Source organism: Ammospiza nelsoni, chromosome 30 (genome assembly GCF_027579445.1).
Source record: "Ammospiza nelsoni isolate bAmmNel1 chromosome 30, bAmmNel1.pri, whole genome shotgun sequence".
NCBI classification, from domain to species: domain Eukaryota; kingdom Metazoa; phylum Chordata; class Aves; order Passeriformes; family Passerellidae; genus Ammospiza; species Ammospiza nelsoni.
The window spans coordinates 4852149-4869231 of NC_080662.1; the positions used below are offsets into that span (position 1 = coordinate 4852149).

At 57.8% G+C, this 17083-nt stretch overlaps 1 protein-coding gene across 1 annotated transcript; it reads right to left on the reverse strand.

Moving 5' to 3' along the window:
* Positions 1–841: 841 nt before the first annotated feature.
* Positions 842–16386, reverse strand: LOC132085354 (actin filament-associated protein 1-like 2). Its single transcript, XM_059490793.1, is given in 18 exon segments — positions 842–1326; positions 2728–2838; positions 2938–3057; positions 3059–3096; positions 4235–4384; positions 5025–5133; positions 5246–5363; positions 5438–5562; positions 6175–6392; positions 7194–7278; positions 7967–8050; positions 9160–9339; positions 10202–10422; positions 10493–10592; positions 11043–11098; positions 11192–11266; positions 12022–12147; positions 14884–16386. Coding segments are annotated over 18 exon segments (1959 nt in total). The 5' UTR covers positions 14900–16386; the 3' UTR covers positions 842–1299.
* Between the last annotated feature and the right edge of the window lie 697 nt (positions 16387–17083).

Sequence of the window (17083 nt, forward strand, 5' to 3'; positions counted from 1 at the left end):
GGCACCGGGGTGGGAACAAAGCCCACTCACACTGGGGTAAGGCATCAAGCCACCCCGCATGGATCCCGCAAATCCCTTCACCAGGATCAGGATACCCGCCACAAACCTCTTCACTGGGATTGGGATTGATCCCACAAACCCTTTCACAAGGATCAGGATACCCCCACAAACTCCTTCCTCGGGACTGGGACTGACCCCACAAACTCCTTCACTGGGGTCGGAGCTGACCCCACAAACCCCTTTACCAGGGTGGGGATGGACCCCACAAACTCCTTGCACCAGGATCTGGATACCCCCCACAAACTCCTTCCCTGGGGTTGGGATTGACCTCACAAACTCCTTCGCTGGGATGGGGATGCAGTCCACAAACCCCTCTATCAAGATGGGGATGGACTCCACAAACCCCTTCACTGGGGTGGAGCCCATAAACCCGTTTAACAGGATGGGGATTGAGCCCACAAATTCCTTCCCTGGGATCAGGACTGATCCCACAAACCACTTCACTGGGATCAGGATGCCCCCCATAAACTCCTTTCCTGGGGTTGGGATTGACCCCACAAACTTCTTCACTGGGATAGGGATGGACCCCACAAACCCCTTCATAGGATGAGAATGCACCCCACAAACTCCTTTGCTGGGATCTGGAGTGATCCTACAGACCCCTTCACCAGGATGAGGATGAACCCCACAAACTTCTTCCGTGGGATGGGGATTGACCCCACAGATTCCTTCCCTGGAATCAGGACTGACCCCACAAACTCCTTCACCAGGATGGAACCCACACTCACCAGGATAAGGACAAGGACAGCCCCTCTTCCCAGCTCACCCTTTCCCATAAACCTCAAGTTTTACAACATTTATTTTTTAATTCTCTAAAAAAAAAAATAATATACCATTTCTCCAATTCAAACCAAGCCCTGACAAGCACAGCTGTTGGAAAAGCACCCAGGGCCCAGCCCGGGTCCCACTGGCTCCAGGGAATGGAATCGGATCCCTCCCAAATAAATCTGGGTCCCCCGGGGTTTATCCACACCCATCCCTGGAAATTCGGGGTGTGGACAGAGCCAGCAGCTTCTGAAGTTGTGCACCCCAAAAAGGAGGTGGGGATGCAGCAGGGAGAGGCAGGAGAGCCCCAGGTGGGGAGCTGATATGTGTGCATCGATATATCTGGATATAAAAATAGATGTGCGTAGTGGTAGCGTTGATACTGGCGGGTAAAATTCGAATTCCAGGCTGATCCCAGGCTGGTCCTGCACGATCCACGCGCGGCCCGATGTTCTCTGGGAGACTCTGTGGTGCTCACATCGCAGATTTCATCTCCCATTCCTAGATAAATTAAATTGGGGGGGTCAATCCCTCATTTCCCTATTCTGTAGGATCCCCTAAACCCTTCTGTCCTGGATTGCCGAGCAAACTGTGTCCTATTTGCCTTCTGCATGGCAGCTGGCTTCTGTTCAGTGGGCAGTTATCCTTATCTCTTCCACACCTACTCCTCCCTTATCTGCTGATAAGAGGCCATTGAACGTCCCTGCATGGCTGATAAGAGCTACAGCATCCCACTGGGAGATGTGAGCCCAGAGGGAGGAGCCAAGCATTCCTGCCTGGATATAATCTGGAGATTCTGGAACAGCAGCCAAGCATTCCTGCCTGGATATAATCTGGAGATTCTGGAACAGCAGCCAAGCATTCCTGCCCGGATATAATCTGGAGATTCTGGAACACCAGCCAAGCATTCCTACCTGGATATAATCTGGAGATTCTGGAACACCAGCCAAGCATTCCTGCCCGGATATAATCTGGAGATTCTGGAACACCAGCCAGGCATTCCTGCCTGGATATAATCTGGAGATTCTGGAACACCAGCCAAGCATTCCTACCCAGATACAATCTCAAGTTTCTAGGAATAACAGCACGGCTTTTCTCCACTGGATTTCCCAGAGGAACAGCAGCTGCCTCTGCCCCTGGATCTTCAGAGGAAGACTCCACCCTTGTCCAGGATCCCTGCTCCAGCAGAACCACCCCTGACACTGCAGGAAGGCTGAGCCACAATTCCAATGGGACTGCTGCCAACACCCTGACCCACAGGGCGTCAGGTTGGGTTCTGACTCTGGCAGTGTTGGTTCAGTTCACTGCATTGTTTATTTTATCCTTTTATTTTCTTCCCTAATAAACTGCTATTCCTGCTCCCATATTTTTGCCTGAGAGAGACCCTTAATTTAAAATTTATAGCAATTCAGAGGGAGGGGGGTGTCACAGGCATCTTTTATGAAAAATCCTTTCCTTAGGATTTTTCCTCCTGAGAAGCCGAGAGACCTCAGGAACAAAATGTAAACAATGGTTATCTGCTGCTGTGGGATGCAACAGGTGCATCTGCGATTGGCCCATGTTCGTTGTTTTTGATTATTGGCAAATCAACGCTCAGCTGGCTTGGACTCTCTGTCCAAGCCACAAGATTTTGTTATCATTCCTTCTTTTTCTATTCTTAGCTAGCCTTCTGATGAAATCCTTTCTTGTATTCTTTTAGTACAGTTTTAATATAATATATATCATAAAATAATAAATCAAGCCTTCTGAAACATGGAGTCAGATCCTCGTCTCTTCCTTCCTCCTCAGACCCCTGTGAACACAGTCACAGATGGGGTTTTACATTTTCCGTTTCAGGGGAGGCTCCTGCCTTCCTCAGCAGACACCTGGCTTTCAAACCGAGACACCTGATCCAGAATTTACCTTTGTCTTCCTCATCACATTTCCCTTCCCCGCCACGACCGGGGATGGCGGCGGCCTCAGGGCGCTCTTGGCTGACGTGGTGCGCTTCAGCAGCGGCCTGAGGAACGATCCCTGAGGGAAAAACAGCACAAAAAGGGTCAGAGGTGCCCTCCAGACCTCGCTATCTCTGTAATTCAGGGGATCCTTTAATTCAAATCTCGGTGTTCCCACCTCGGAGCCAGCCGAGCTGGCGGTGGCAGCAATGTGACCCTTGAGGGACCTCCCGAGGCTCAGCAGGTTCATCTCGGAGCCGGCTCTCAGCCTGCCCTGCATGCCCCGCTCCAGCTGCCCCCTGCACCTGCTGCTCCAGCTTGGGAAAGGCTCTGTGCCCTGCAAGGACAGCGGGAGCACTGCCAGGGCCGGGCACCACAGCTCTGCCCGCTTCCAAGGCCAGGAATGGGCAGTGCCCAGCCAGGAGTGGCCACAGAGTGGGCAGTGCCCAACCCAGCGTGGGCAGTGCCCAACCCAGAGTGGCCACAGAGTGGGCATTGCCTGGCCACAGAATGGGCAGTGCCCGATCACAGAGTGGCAGTGCCCAGCCAGGAGTGGGCAGTGCCTGACCAGGAGTGGGCAGTGCCCAGTCCCAGAGTGCAGGAATGTGCTCTCTGTTGACAGAATTTTGTATTTGCTGGGAAATGCCCCAACAAAGGTGGAATGATGCATCTGACTCCATGTTCTCATTACTTTATAATACTGTGTTATATTAAATAATATAATACAGTATTATATTCTATATAATATAAAAATAAAGAAAACTATGCCAAAGAATACATAAAGGATGCTTACACAATGCTAAAAAGATAATAATGAAAACTCGTGACTCTTTCCAGAGTCCTGACACAGCTTGGCCCTGATTGGCCAAAAGAGTCAAAACAACTCACATCAAATCCAATGAAACAATCACCTGTGGGTAAACAATCTCCAAACACATTCCAGACAAGCAAAACACAAGAAAAGCAAATGAGATCAGAATTGTTTTCCTTTTCTTTGAGGCTTCTAAGCTTCCCAGGAGAAAAATCCTGGGCGAAGGAATTGTTTCAGGGAATGTGAATGCCACAATGGAGTGATGAAATTATTTTTTGTCTTTTTAAAAAAGGAAAAAAGCTCAGAAGTTTGTCTCTTTAATTGGGAAAAAAGACACTTATAGGACTTTGGAGACTTTACTTCAAACTGAAGGATAGCCAATTGGACAGAAGATAAAAAGTCTTGCTTAAGCAATTTACTAGAAAAGGAAGAGAACTGATGGGTTTTGTAGGGTGTTTTACTAGGAGCAAAAGCTTTTTGCCCTCAGCTCAGGTTTTCTCTGTAAAGAGCTTTGTTATTTTGCCTTCTATTAAAACTTTACTGTTTCTAACACTACTACAGAAGCCATCCTGCTGATTTTATGCTACTTTAGGTGTGAAATATTTCTCTGAGAGCTCATAAAACCTGGTAGGAAGAGACCCCCAGAGCCCCTGTGTGCTCCTACCGATGAGGACATCGAGCCCTTCCCGTGTCCCCTTCCTCTGGGGCAGGGTCAGGGTGTGCTGGGACAGGCACAGATCCCGGCTCTGCATGCTGGGGCTGTCCTGGGGCAGCTGGGCACTGGCAGGCCTGGCATGGAGAGCTGGGCAGGGAGGGAAGAGGAGGCACGGTCAGGAGGGAGGGCAGGGAGATGGTGGGGAGGGAAGGGGAGAGAAGGGAGGATCAGGAGGAAGGGAAGAGGAGGGAGAGTGAGGAGGAAGGAAAGAGGAGGGAGGGTCCAGATGAAGAGAAAGGATGATCAAAAGGAAGAGAGGAGGAAGGAGGGTGAGGAGGAAGGGGAGAGAAAGGCTGATCAGGGGGAAGGGAAGGGAAGGGAAGGGAAGGGAAGGGAAGGGAAGGGAAGGGAAGGGAAGGGAAGGGAAGGGAAGGGAAGGGAAGGGAAGGGAAGGGAAGGGAAGGGAAGGGAAGGGAAGGGAAGGGAAGGGAAGGGAAGGGAAGGGAAGGGAAGGGAAGGGAAGGGAAGGGAAGGGAAGGGAAGGGAAGGGAAGGGAAGGGAAGGGAAGGGAAGGGAAGGGAAGGGAAGGGAAGGGAAGGGAAGGGAAAGGGAAGGGAAGGGAAAGGGAAGGGGAAGGATGCTCGGGAGACAGAGCAAAGGAGGAACACTGGGGAGAAAGGCAAGAGAAAAGATGATCAGGAGGAAGGGAAGAGGAAGAACAGGGCAAGGACACAAAAATCCCATCTCCCATCCCAGCCCGTGGAGCTGGGGAAGGTGGGCACACCCCAGCCCCTCTCACCTGCCTGCCCGGGCCGGGCACCGCCCGGGGCGTTGCTGCTGGCACAGCTGGGCACGGCAGACGCGGCTCTCGGGCGCTGCCCCTGCGCTGCCCGGTCCAGGCTCTGCTGCTGCCGAAGAGGAGAAGCCCGTGGGCAAGGGGGTGGTGGGAGTGGGAGTGGGAGTGGATCCCCCCAGGCTGAGGGGCATAAATAGGGGGCACAGACCCCCAGCAGGTGTTACCAGCTGCTGCAGCCGCTCCGCGTTGGAGTAGAGCTGTTTTGGGGTCTCAGCTGGTCCCTGCCCGGAGGGATCGTCCATGTAGGCGTTGGGGGTGGGCACCCGGCGCAGCAGCAGCCCCCTGAGGGCAGAGGGGTCGCGTTACCCCCAAACCCCGCCCGGAGCGGGAGGGCCGGGGGGTCCCCAGGTCCTTACCCGGCAGCGGGGCGGGTGCTCGGCCTGGGGGGTCTCGGGGGGGGCCCACCGCCCTTCTTTGGCTCCACTGCTCCCCTGGCCTGCAGGGTCTTCAGCCACGCTTCCCTTTCCTCATCTGAACGGGCCTGGTGGGGCAGGATCTGGGCTCAGGGGGTGCCCACGAGGCAAGGTCTGGGTTCAAGGGCACCCACGAGGCAGGGTCTGGGCTCAGGGAGTGCCCTCGGGACAGGGTCTGGGTTCAGGGGGTGCCCCTTGGGGCAGAGTCTGGGCTCAGGGGTGCCCCTGGGGCAGGGTCCGGCCTCAGGGGGCACCCCCAGGGCAGGGTCTGGGCTAAGGGTGCCCCTGGAGCAGGGTCCGGCTTCATGGGTGCCCCCCTAGACAGGGTTCAGGCTCAGGGGGCGTCTACCAGGGCAGGGTCTGGGCGCAGAGGACACCTCCAGGGCAGGGTCTTGGCTCAGGGGGTGCTCCTTGGGCACGGTCCGGGCTCATGGGTGCCCCAGGGCAGGGTCTTGGCTCAGGGATGCCCCCCTAGACACGGTTCAGGCTCAGGGGGCGTCTGCCAGGGCAGGGTCTGGGCGCAGAGGACACCTCCAGGGCAGGGTCCGGGCTCATGGGTGCCCCAGGGCAGGGTCTGGGCTCATGGGTGCCCCAGGGCAGGGTCTGGGCTCAGGGGTGCCCCCCTAGACAGGGTGCAGGTGCCCCCCGGCAGTGACACGGGGTACCCTGGTGTCCCTCACCTGTAGCAGGGCGAGCTCCCGGCCGCGCTGGGCGATTCGGATCCGGAGGTTCTGGGGGGACCCGGCGGCCGCCCCGGGGGTCACCTCGCAGCCGTCCAGGCGCAGGGCGCACACGGGGCGCTGGGCACCGCCGGGCTCCGGGAACATGCGCAGGGCTCCGTGCCGGACCGCGCACCACAGGCGCTGCCAGCGGCCCCGCAGCCGCACGGCCAGGAACCCTGCGGGCACCCCGGTCAGCGGGCACGGGGGGCATTCGGGCACCCCCAAACCCCGGCCCCTCATAACCCTGGTCAGCGGAACCCCCAAATCCCGGACCCTCGCAGCCCCCCCCAAACCCTGGCCCCTTGTAACCCTGGTCAGCGGGACCCCCAAATCCCAGCTCTTTGCAGGCCCCACCGGGAGAGGCACCCCCAAACCCCGGGCCCTCGCACCCTCCTCCGGGGGCAGCACCCCCCAAACCCCGGCCCTTTGCAGCCCCCTGGGGACATTCGGGCACCCCCCGACCCCCGGCCCCTCGTAGCCCCCCCGAACCCCGGCCCGGCACCCCCTGAACCCCACTAGCCAATTTCGAAAGCTGATCCTCTCTAATATCATCCCAACCATTAAGAAGCTATGAACCAGCATTAGGCTTTTGAGCTAAATAAAGAGGGTTCCCCCCTCTTTAATGATTTGCCTCAACTAAACCCCAGCCCCTGATTTTTTATCATGCTCGCTTCATGACTCACTTTCTCTTTAATTATCCAACCCAAACTTTTGTCATTTGTATCAATAAATCCCCCCTCCAGCAAACCACCCATGGCTCCAAGCTCTACCCCCTGAACCTGGCCATGAACTGAAGCTTCTTTGACCAATTTTCAAGCCCATCCTTCCTAGGGATCCCTCTAATCCGCATCTCAATAACATTCCCAGCTCTCCTATTACCATCCCTAGACAATCGATGAATTGCTAACCCCTCGCAGCCCCCCCAAATCCCGGCCCTTTGCAGCCCCCCCGACCCCCGGCCCTTTTGCAGCCCCCACCTCCTTTGGCGTCCTCTCCGTGCCGCGGGCTGCGGGCTGGGCTCTGCCGGCAGCGATTCTCATCCTCCTCTTCCTCCCTGCCGAGCTGGGGTGCGGCAGGGTGAGAACCCAGCTCGGTGGGGTCTGAGCCCCCTGCACCCCAACCCCCTCCCCAAAAGGAGCACGAGATTTGGGGTTGGGGTGCATTCCTGACCCCCTCCCCAAAAGGAGCACAGGATGAGGGGTTGGGGTGTATTCCTGACCCCCTCCCCAAAAGGAGGGCGAGATTTGGGGCTGGGGTGCATTCCTGACCCTGACCCCGACCCCAAAAGGAGCCAAGGATAAGGGATTGGCGTGCATTCCTGAACCCCTCCCCATAGGGGGCACAGGATGAGGGGTTGGGGTGTATTCCTGACCCCCTCCCCAAAAGGAGGGCGAGATTTGGGGTTGGAGTGTATTTCTGACCCTGACCCCCTCCCCAAAGGGAGCCAAGGATAAGAGGTTGGGGTGGATTCTTGATCCCCTCCCCAAAAGGGGCACGGGATAAGGGGTTGGGGTGTATTCCTGACCCCCTCCCCAAAAGGAGCACGGGATGAGGGGTTGGGGTGTATCCCTGACCCCCTCCCCAAAAGGAGCCCAGATATGGGCTTGGGGTGTATCCCTGACCCCCTCCCCAAAAGGAGCTCAGATATGGGGTTGGGGTGTATCCCTGACCCCCTCCCCAAAAGGAGCCCACATATGGGGTTGGGGTGCATTCCTGAGCCATTCCTGGGTTTCCTGGGGGACAAACTCACCCTACTGAGCCTCGAGGAAGGTGACGCAGGGACACTGAGGGCCGCCAGCCCGCTCGGGGCATCGCTGCTCACCTCCTCGATCACCTGCCGGGTGAAATGGGCAGTGCTGCAGCTAAAAACGCTCCTCACAACCCCGAGGAAGGAATGGGGACACACCCCGGGAGCACCAGAGCGGGGCCACACCCCCATTTCCCCTGTGGGAATCCACAAAATCAGAGGGTTTTGGAAAAGTTGCAAAAGGCAGGCTTCAGAGGCAGCAGAACTGTGATAAGAGCTAAGCATCAGCCATGAGATTGGTCAGCAGAAAAATTATTTAAACTGTAGAAAAGCAAGGACAAATAGAACAATGGTCTGTGTATTAACGCTTGCCTAGAATAACTCCCTAAGCTACAGAAAAGTTTATCTAGAGAGATATTAGGAAATTTGAAGCTTAATAATGGAGCTCTGTGTGTTGTGTTTTAAGGCTTACAAGTAAGCATTATATTCGAAATAAGCAAGCATTGTTTTAACCAAAGGTACCTGTGCTTATAGTGGTTGGATAGAACTACTGTCAATGTGCTTTTGCTTTGTGTGATTGGTCAAGAAGCTTATAAAGTGAGTTTTAACATTAAGTTCTTGGTCTGCTGGCTGGGATGTGAGCTGCTGGCATCTTCCCATTGTTATAACTATGGAATGAGGCTGATGCTGGAAAATAAAACAGCTCAAGGCTCGTTCCCAGCAGTCCTGTCCCGTTTGTGATGTGTGCACAGTGTGACCGTGTTCACAGGGGTTTTCTGACTGGGGAAGAGATGAGGATCTGACTCCATGTTTCAGAAGGCTTGATTTATCATTTTATGATATATATTACATTAAAACTATACTAAAAGAATAGAAGAAAAGGTTTCATCAGAAGGTTAGGATAGAAAAGAATGATAGCAAAGGCTTGTGGTTCGGATCTCTGTCTAAGCTAGCTGGGCTATAATTGGCCGTTAATTACAAACATCCAACATGAGCTAATCAAAGATCCACCTGTTGCATTCCACAGCAGCAGACAACCATTGTTTACATTTTGCTCCTGAGGCCTCTCGGCTTCTCAGGAGGAAAAAATTTGAAGGAAAGTACTTTCTATGAAAGATGTCTGTGACATACACAGCCCCCAGCCAGCAGCATCCCCCTGCCCACCCCGCTCCTGCCCGGCTGCAACACCTCCAAACCTTCCTCCAGTCCTCGGCCTGCTGCCGGCTCTGGAAGCCGATGACCAGCACCTCTCCTGCTGTCCCTGTCACCTTCAGGGCGTATGGCATCTTCTTGCCCCGCTGCTCCTTGGCGGTGACGCGGCAGCCGCGCAGGTCCAGCTCCAGCACGGGCTGCAGGTCAGCGGCGCACCTGAAACACTGAGGGGGCACAGAGGGGTGAGGGGGGCACGGAGGGGGCACAGAGACCCGTCCATGGCTGTAGGAGTGTCAGGGGGTAGGATGGTGGGCATGGAGGGAGATGAGAGATCTCTGAAGCCAGGTGGTGGAATTTGGGGTTTATGGCAAAGGGGCCTTGCTGGGAGCTGCCAGGCACAGCTCAGAGCAGGCCTGAGAGAAGAGAAAGAGAGGTAAAGAGAGTGGTAAAGAGGATGAGAGAGAAAAGTTCTCATTACAATACCATAAATCTTCTTCTGGTCATGGAATTTGGGGTTTATTGCAAAGGGCCTGGGTGCAGGGCCCTTGTTTGGAGCTGCCAGGCACAGCTCAGAGCAGGCCTGAGAGAAGAGAGGGGGAGAGAGGATGAGAGGGTGAGAGAGTAAAAAAGGGTAAGAGAGTAAAAGGGGTACCAGGGAGAAGTTTCTGTTCCAATACAATAAATCTTCTTCTGTGTTGAATATTCTAATTCTCATGAACCAATCCAGTACAAGATAAAAATCCTACAGCATTTCCATACAGCCTATAAGAATCACTACATCACCATCCTGTGTTACATTTTAAACCCTAAAATCTCCTCTTTGTGCCCCTTCTGCCAAGCTGTAGGGTCTGCTCTGAGCCTTGGAGCTGTCTGCAAGCAGAGGGTGTTGTTCCATCAAAAGGGGATCACCTTCAGCAGCCACACCATTGTTTTCCAGTTGTTCAGTAACTGAGGGATCTCAAAGCTTGCTTTCATTTCAATCTCACTTATAATTTCCTTATTCTCAAAATCTTTTGCCAGACAATCATATTGATAAGGCTTTCCTGTTCCATCTCCCCCCTCCACGCCTTCCTCCACCCTCCTCACCAGCAGCACGTGCTCCCTGACGATGAAGAGCTGCTTTGCCCACTGTCCCAGCCAGCGCTTCCTCCAGAGGAACCCGCAGAGCTGCGGCTCGGGGCGCCCGGGGGGCTCGGCCTCGGTGCTGGAGCGCAGGTAATGAGCCCGGTCCTTCACCCCTTCCTCCTCCTCCTCCTCTTCCTCCTCTCCGTACGACTCGTAGTGGCTGCTGTCGCTGTCGCCGCCGCCTGGGAGCGGGGATGGGGTCAGGGCTGGGAGGGTGGGGGGCGCTGGGGAGGGGGCGCGGGGGGATCTCACCGGTGCTGCCGTGCCCGGGGGGTTCAGTGTCCTCGTAGGAGTCATCGGTTGGAAGGGCTGGAGGGTTTGGGGGTCTTGGGGGAGCACCCAGCTCCTTGTTCTGGGGGTACAAAGGGGTTCCAGATGTGCTGCCCACCCCGGGGAACCTCACAGGGTCCGGGGGCAGGTGGGAACCAAAAACCCTTCAGGTCTGCTTGGACCCTCGGTGCCAGTAAGGTTGGCCAGCGGTGCCATCCCGGGCATGGGATGGGCCCCCCTCTCCCAGCCTCTGAGCCCTCCAGCTCCTGCTGCCCACCCTCAGCCCCTCAGCCCCTCAGTATCCCCTCTCCCACCCTATTGAGCCCCCTCGGTGCTCCTCTCCCATGCCCTGAACGCCCCCAGCCCCTCGGTGCCCCCTCTCCGACCCCCCTGAGCCCCCCAAACCCTTCAGTGCCCACCTGAGCCCCCCAGCCCCTCGGTGCCCCCTCTGCCACCCCCCTGAGCCCCCCAGATCCTGCTGCCCCCTCTCCCACACCCCTGATCCCCCCCAGCCCCTCATTTCCCCTCTCACCTCTCCGTGAGGGCCCAGCCGGGTTCTGCCTCCCGCTGCATCCGCGCTCCCGGAGCCTGCGGGGAAAATCAGCTCCATGCTGGGGTGCTGAGGGGTCAGGGACCCCCCAAAACACGCCTGGAGGAGGAGATTGGGTTGGTGGGACTCACCCGGGCTGGCCTGGCCCTGCTGAGGCCCTGGGGAGGGCGAGAGGCAGCGCATGATCATGTACTCGGCATCCTCTGCTGCAAGGGGGCAAGGCCGAGGGAGAGTCAGGGACCTGTCATTGGTACTAAACATGTTCATACTCCTACCCCTAATAACCCTCTCCACCCCATCCTTGTGGGAGTGTCAGGGGTAGGATGGTGGGGACGGACAGAGAGGAGAGATCTCTGCAGCCAGGTGGTGGAATTTGGGGTTTATTGCAAAGGGCCCTGCTGGGAGCTCTTAGCCACAGCTCAGAGCAGGCCAGAAAGAGAGAAAGAGAGGTAAAGAGAGTGGTAAAGAGGATGAGAGAGAGGTTCCCATTACAATACAATAAATCTACTTCTGGTCGTGGAATTTGGGGTTTATTGCACAGGGCCTGGGTGCAGGGCCCTTGTTTGGAGCTGCCAGGCACAGCTCAGAGCAGGCCCCAAAGAAGGAGAGAGAGATAAAGAGAGAGAAGGCAAGAGCGTGGTAAAGAGAGAATGAGAGAGTAAAAGAGAGGATCAGAGGACAAGGTTCCTGTTACAATACAATAAATCTTCTTCTGGTTGTGGAATTTGGGGTTTATTGCAAAGGGCCTGGGTGCAGGGCCCTTGTTTGGAGCTGCAGCCACAGCTCGGAGCAGGCCCGAGAGAAGAGAGGGGGAGAGAAGATGAGAGGGTAAGAGAGTAAAAGGGGTAAGAAAGCGAGGTTCCTCTTCCAATAAAATAAATCTTCTGTGTTGAATATTCTAATTCTCACTAACCAATCTAGTACAAGATACAAATCCTTGCACCCCCAGCCCCGCACTCACCCGGGCCCTGCAGCCGCCCCAGCAGCTCCCACACCGATTTCTTCTTGGCCCGAGCAGCAGCGCTGAGGCTCTCGCGGTCCAGGAGGAGCAGGAAGGAGCGCAGGTCCGACAGCAGCTTGTCCAGGTCTGCAGGGGACAGGGACAGTGACAGAGATGTGACACCGCACCCCGGAGCACCGTGTGGGCACGGGTGCCCTGCACTGGCACCTGCACTGGGCACTGCTGGAGGGTCCCTGATGTCTTGGGGATGTCCCCGATGCCATGGAGGGTCCCTGATGTTATGAGGTGTCCCCAGTGTCATGGAGGTGTCCTCAATGCCTTGGAGATGTCCCCAATGCCATGGGGTGGCCCCAATGCTGTGAAGGGTCCCTGATGCCATAGGAGGACCCTGATGCCTTGGGGGTGTCCTGATGCCATAGGGTGTCCCTGATGCCATGGGGGGACCATGATGCCATGGAGATGTCCCCAATGCCATGAAGGGTCCCCAGTGCCATGAGGGTGTCCCCACTGCCATGGGGGGACCCCAATGCCTTGGGATGTCCCCAATGCCGTGAGGAGTCCCTGATGCCATGGAGAGTCCCCGATGCCGTGGGGTGGCCCCAATGCCGTGAGGGGTCCCCAATGCCATAGGAGGATCCTGATGCTATGGGGGTGTCCCTGATGCCTTGGGGTGTCCCCAAGGCCATGGAGGGACCCTGATACCATGGGGGTGTCCCTGATGCCATGAGATGTCCCCGATGCTGTGGCGGGTACGTGCCCGGTCCCACCAGCCCTGCCCTTCTGTGGCACCTGCCCCAGCCGGGCACAATCCGGCCATTGAGTGGCACGGGGGCACCGGGGGAGGATGAGGAGGGGGCCCTGTGGGGATGAAGGCTCCTCTGTTGAGCTGACAGAGCCGGTTTGTTCCCGGTTTGTTCCTGGTTGCTGCTGCACGTGCAGAGGAGGAGGAGGAGGAGGAGGAAGATGAGCCCTGGCAGGCTGGAGCAGCTGATGAAGGCTGAAATGCTGAGGGCACGGACAGGGATGAATCCCAGATTTCTCCGGGTTAACGGGGATGAATCCCAAATTTCTTCACGTTAACGGGAATGAATCTCAAATTTCTCCAGGGATGAATCCCAAATTTCTCCAGATAAAGGGGGATGAATCCCAGATTTCTTCAGGTTAACAGGGATGAATCCCCAATTTCTCTGGTTTAACAAGGATGAATTCCAAATTTCTTCAGGTTAACGGGAATGAATCTCAAATTTCTCCAGGAATGAATTCCAAATTTCTTCAGGTTAATGGGGATAAATCCCAAATTTCTCTGGGTAAGGGGGATGAATCCCAAATTTCTCTGGGTAAGGGGGATGAATCCCAAATTTCTCCAGGAATGAATTCCAAATTTCTTCAGGTTAATGGGGATAAATCCCAAATTTCTCTGGGTAAGGGGGATGAATCCCAAATTTCTCTGGGTAAGGGGGATGAATCCCAAATTTCTCCAGGAATGAATTCCAAATTTCTTCAGGTTAATGGGGATAAATCCCAAATTTCTCTGGGTAAGGGGGATGAATCCCAAATTTCGCTGGGTAAGGGGGATGAATCCCAAATTTCCTCCCCCGGGTGAGGCAGAGGAAGGAGCCCCCCTTCCACGCTGCCCCAGGGTGGGTGAAGCCCCCTCCCCACCCCGGAGCTGCTGGCACGGGGGTCCCCCCGTCCCCTCCGCGCATCCCCGGCCGCGGAGCCCACACCCAGCCCGGGGGGAGAGGAAACATCTGGCAGCGCTGAGTCCGGGCCGAGCAACGCCGGAGCGGGGCCCAAACATCTGGATTTGCCTGGAAACCGGGGCAGGGGCGGGGGGGAAGCGCTCCCAGCGGGGAAAGCGGCGGGGGCTGGGGCAGGGCCGGGCTGGAGGGACCTGCGGGGCACACGGGGACTGTCCCCCCCTGGCCAGCGCGCCTGGCTCGTCCCCTCCCTCCCTCCCTTCGTGCTCTCCTCCGCCCAGGCTGAATTCCTCGGCAATGACATCTCCGTCCTCTCTCTCACCCTTCTGCCCTCCATGCGCCCCCCCCCCCCCCCCGCGCTGCCCCCCGGCCGCTGGGGCAGCGATCCGTGCCCAGCCGTGCCCATCCGTGCCCACAGCCCGCGCAGGGGCTGCCCTGAGCGCTGGCCCGGTGCCCGCCGCAGTGCCAAGGGAAAGCGGCCGGGATGGAAAACATCTGCGGGGCGGGAGGAAAACGCCCCCCAAACACACACAGAGCGTCTCCTAGCAAAGCTCCAGCGGCACTGTGGCTTCCTCATCCTCATCCTCACCCTCGCGGCCCCGGGGATGCCATGGGAACGGCGGCGCCCGGGTGATGCCAGCGCAGTTCGGGGCAGCTTTTTGGGGTTTTATCGGGGCGTGTGGGGGTGACCCGGGGGTGGCTCGGGCCCAGCGCGGGATGACTCAGAGGAGGCTGCGGGAGCTGCTCGCGGCCACAGCGTGACTCGTCATGTGCGGAGGCTCCAGGCCACGGCTGCAGGGTGGGGACGCTCCCCCCGCGGCTGCTGCGCCCCCAAACTGCCCCTGGGAGGGCGCTGGAAAGGGGCGCTGTGCCCCCCCTACCCTGCCACGGCACCCCAGTGTCGGGGGGACACCTCAATGTCGGGGGCAGACCCCAATGTCAGGGGGACACCCCGATCCCTCCTTCCCCCCCAGCTGTGACCCCTTTTCCCTCCGCGCCTCCCACCCCCCCATTTCACCCCCTCCTCTTTTCCCGAACCCCCTTTTCCCTTCCTCGCCCCCACGGGCAGCCCCGCAGCCTCCCCCAGGGCTGAACCCCCTTTTCCCCCCGGGTTTGGGTTGGTGCCCCCCGGCCTCGCATCCTTTTGGAGCCCCCCCCGTACCTCGCTGCCGGGACATGGTGCGGGAGCGGTCACATCGCGCCGGGACCGGGATCGGGATCCGAACTGGGATCGGGATCCGGAACGGGGATGGGGACCGGGACCGGGATTGGGATCCGGACCGGGATTAGGACAGGGATCGGGATCTGGACCGGGATGGGGATCGGGAGCAGGACTGGGATCTGGACCGGGATTGGGATCGGGACAGGGATCAGGATTGGGACCAGGACCGGGATCGGGATTAGGACAGGGATCGGGATTGGGTTCGGGTTCAGGACAGTGACCGGGATCGATATCGGGATCGGTACCGGAACCTAAACCAGGATCGGGATTGGGACAGGGATCAGGATCGGGATCCAGACGGGGAACGGGATCGGGGTCGGGACCGGGACCGGGATGGGGATCAGGATCAGGACAGGGATCGGGATCGAGACCGGGACCGAGATCGGTACCGGAACCGAAACCAGGATCGGGATTAGGATGAGGATCGGGATCGGGACAAGGACCGGGATGGGGATCGGTACCGGGATGGGCACCGGGACCGGGCCCGCGCTGTCCCGGCCCGGCTCGGCTCGCACACGCCCTGCGGGCCCCCAGCGCAGCCCGGCCGGGGCGGGAGGAAGGCGGGGAAGGCTCCGCGTCCTCCTCGGAGCAGCACCGCCATCTGCAGGGACCCGGCCCCCAAAAATCCAGGGGGATTTTTGGACAAGGGGAGGAAGCAAAGCTGCGGAGCCGGGCTGGATAAAGCCATTTCACCTTTAATTGTAAGCAAAAAATCACTCTCACGCGGATTCTCCGACACCAGCAAATAAAATAAACTCTAACAAAAACAGAGAAAGTGAATCACTGTAGTCCAGTCCGAAAACAACCCATATTTATATATATATTTATAGATATGTCGTTTGTAGCAGTGAAAGGCAAGTATGGGCCAGTGAATTCCCGATAAATTACATTCTTTACATCCCAACAAGGTCTAGCGGCTGGAAAGTGGCTGGAAACAAAAACCGGGGAGCGTGGAGGGGTCGGGGGGTGCGGGGAGAGAGGGGTCCTGCCCAAAACGTGTGCCTGGAGAGGGGAAAGGGAAGGGAAGGTGCTGCCCGGTGCCGAGCCTTGTCCGGGAGGGGACAGGGACAGTGGCGAGCCCTGGAGAACGGGCACGGTGCCCATTGAGCCGTGCCCTGCTCCAGTCCATCCGTGTCTGTTCGGTGGGCAAATTATCACTCCAGCGCCCTCCTGTGCCCCCCAAATCACCACTCCAGTGCCCTCCTGTGCCCCCCAAATCTTCACTCCAGTGCCCTCCAAGTAATCGTCCCAGTGCCCCCCAAATTATCGCTCCTGTGCCCCCCAAATCTTCACTCCAGTGCCCTCCAAATAATCGTCCCAGTGCCCCCCAAATTATCACTCAAGTGCTCTCCTGTGCCCCTGAAATCATCGCTCCTGTGCCTCTGAAGTCATTGCCCCAGTGTCCCCAAATCATCTCTCCTGTGCCCTCCAAATCATCACCCCAGTGCCCCCCAAATAATCGCCCTAATGCCCCCAGATCATCGCTCCTGTGCCCCCCAAATCATCACCCCCTGCATCCCCCCCATCCATAGCTGGAGATGCCCCAGGGTCCCCCCACCCCAACCCTGCCACCCCCGGGGTGCCCCCCCTGCCCCTCTGCCCAGCCCGGAGCTGGGGGGCGTTGGCAGTGTGTCCTTGGGGTCCCCTCTGCAGCTCCTGGCACAGGAGGGACCGGGGGGGACAGAGCTGGGGGGCTGCAGGGATTGGGGGTTAAGCTGGGATTTAGGCCTGGCTTTGCTGGGAGAACATCGGTCTGGCAGTGTGGGCTCTTCCCGAGCCTCGGGGTGGGCACAGGGGCACCTTGGGGGGCACCTCGGGGTGGGAGATGGGGACAGCAGAACCCCCCAGTGCCACCTCAGCGGAGCCAGGGGGCTGAAAGCAGAGCCAGGCACATTCCTGGGGGGGGGGGGGGGAAAGGGGGGCACAAAGCCCAGAGACCCCCTCAGCCAAACTGTGCCCACCATGGGGCAGGGGCTGGTTCGAGTCCCCCCAGCCCCTTCCCCCTGTGCCAGGCAGGTTGGAGCCCCCCCATCCCTTGTGCCAGGCAGGTTTGATCCCCCCCAAGCCCATCCCCCCGTGCCAGGCAGGTTCGATGCCCCCATCTCCATCTCCCCATGCCAGGCAGGTTGGAGCCCCCCAG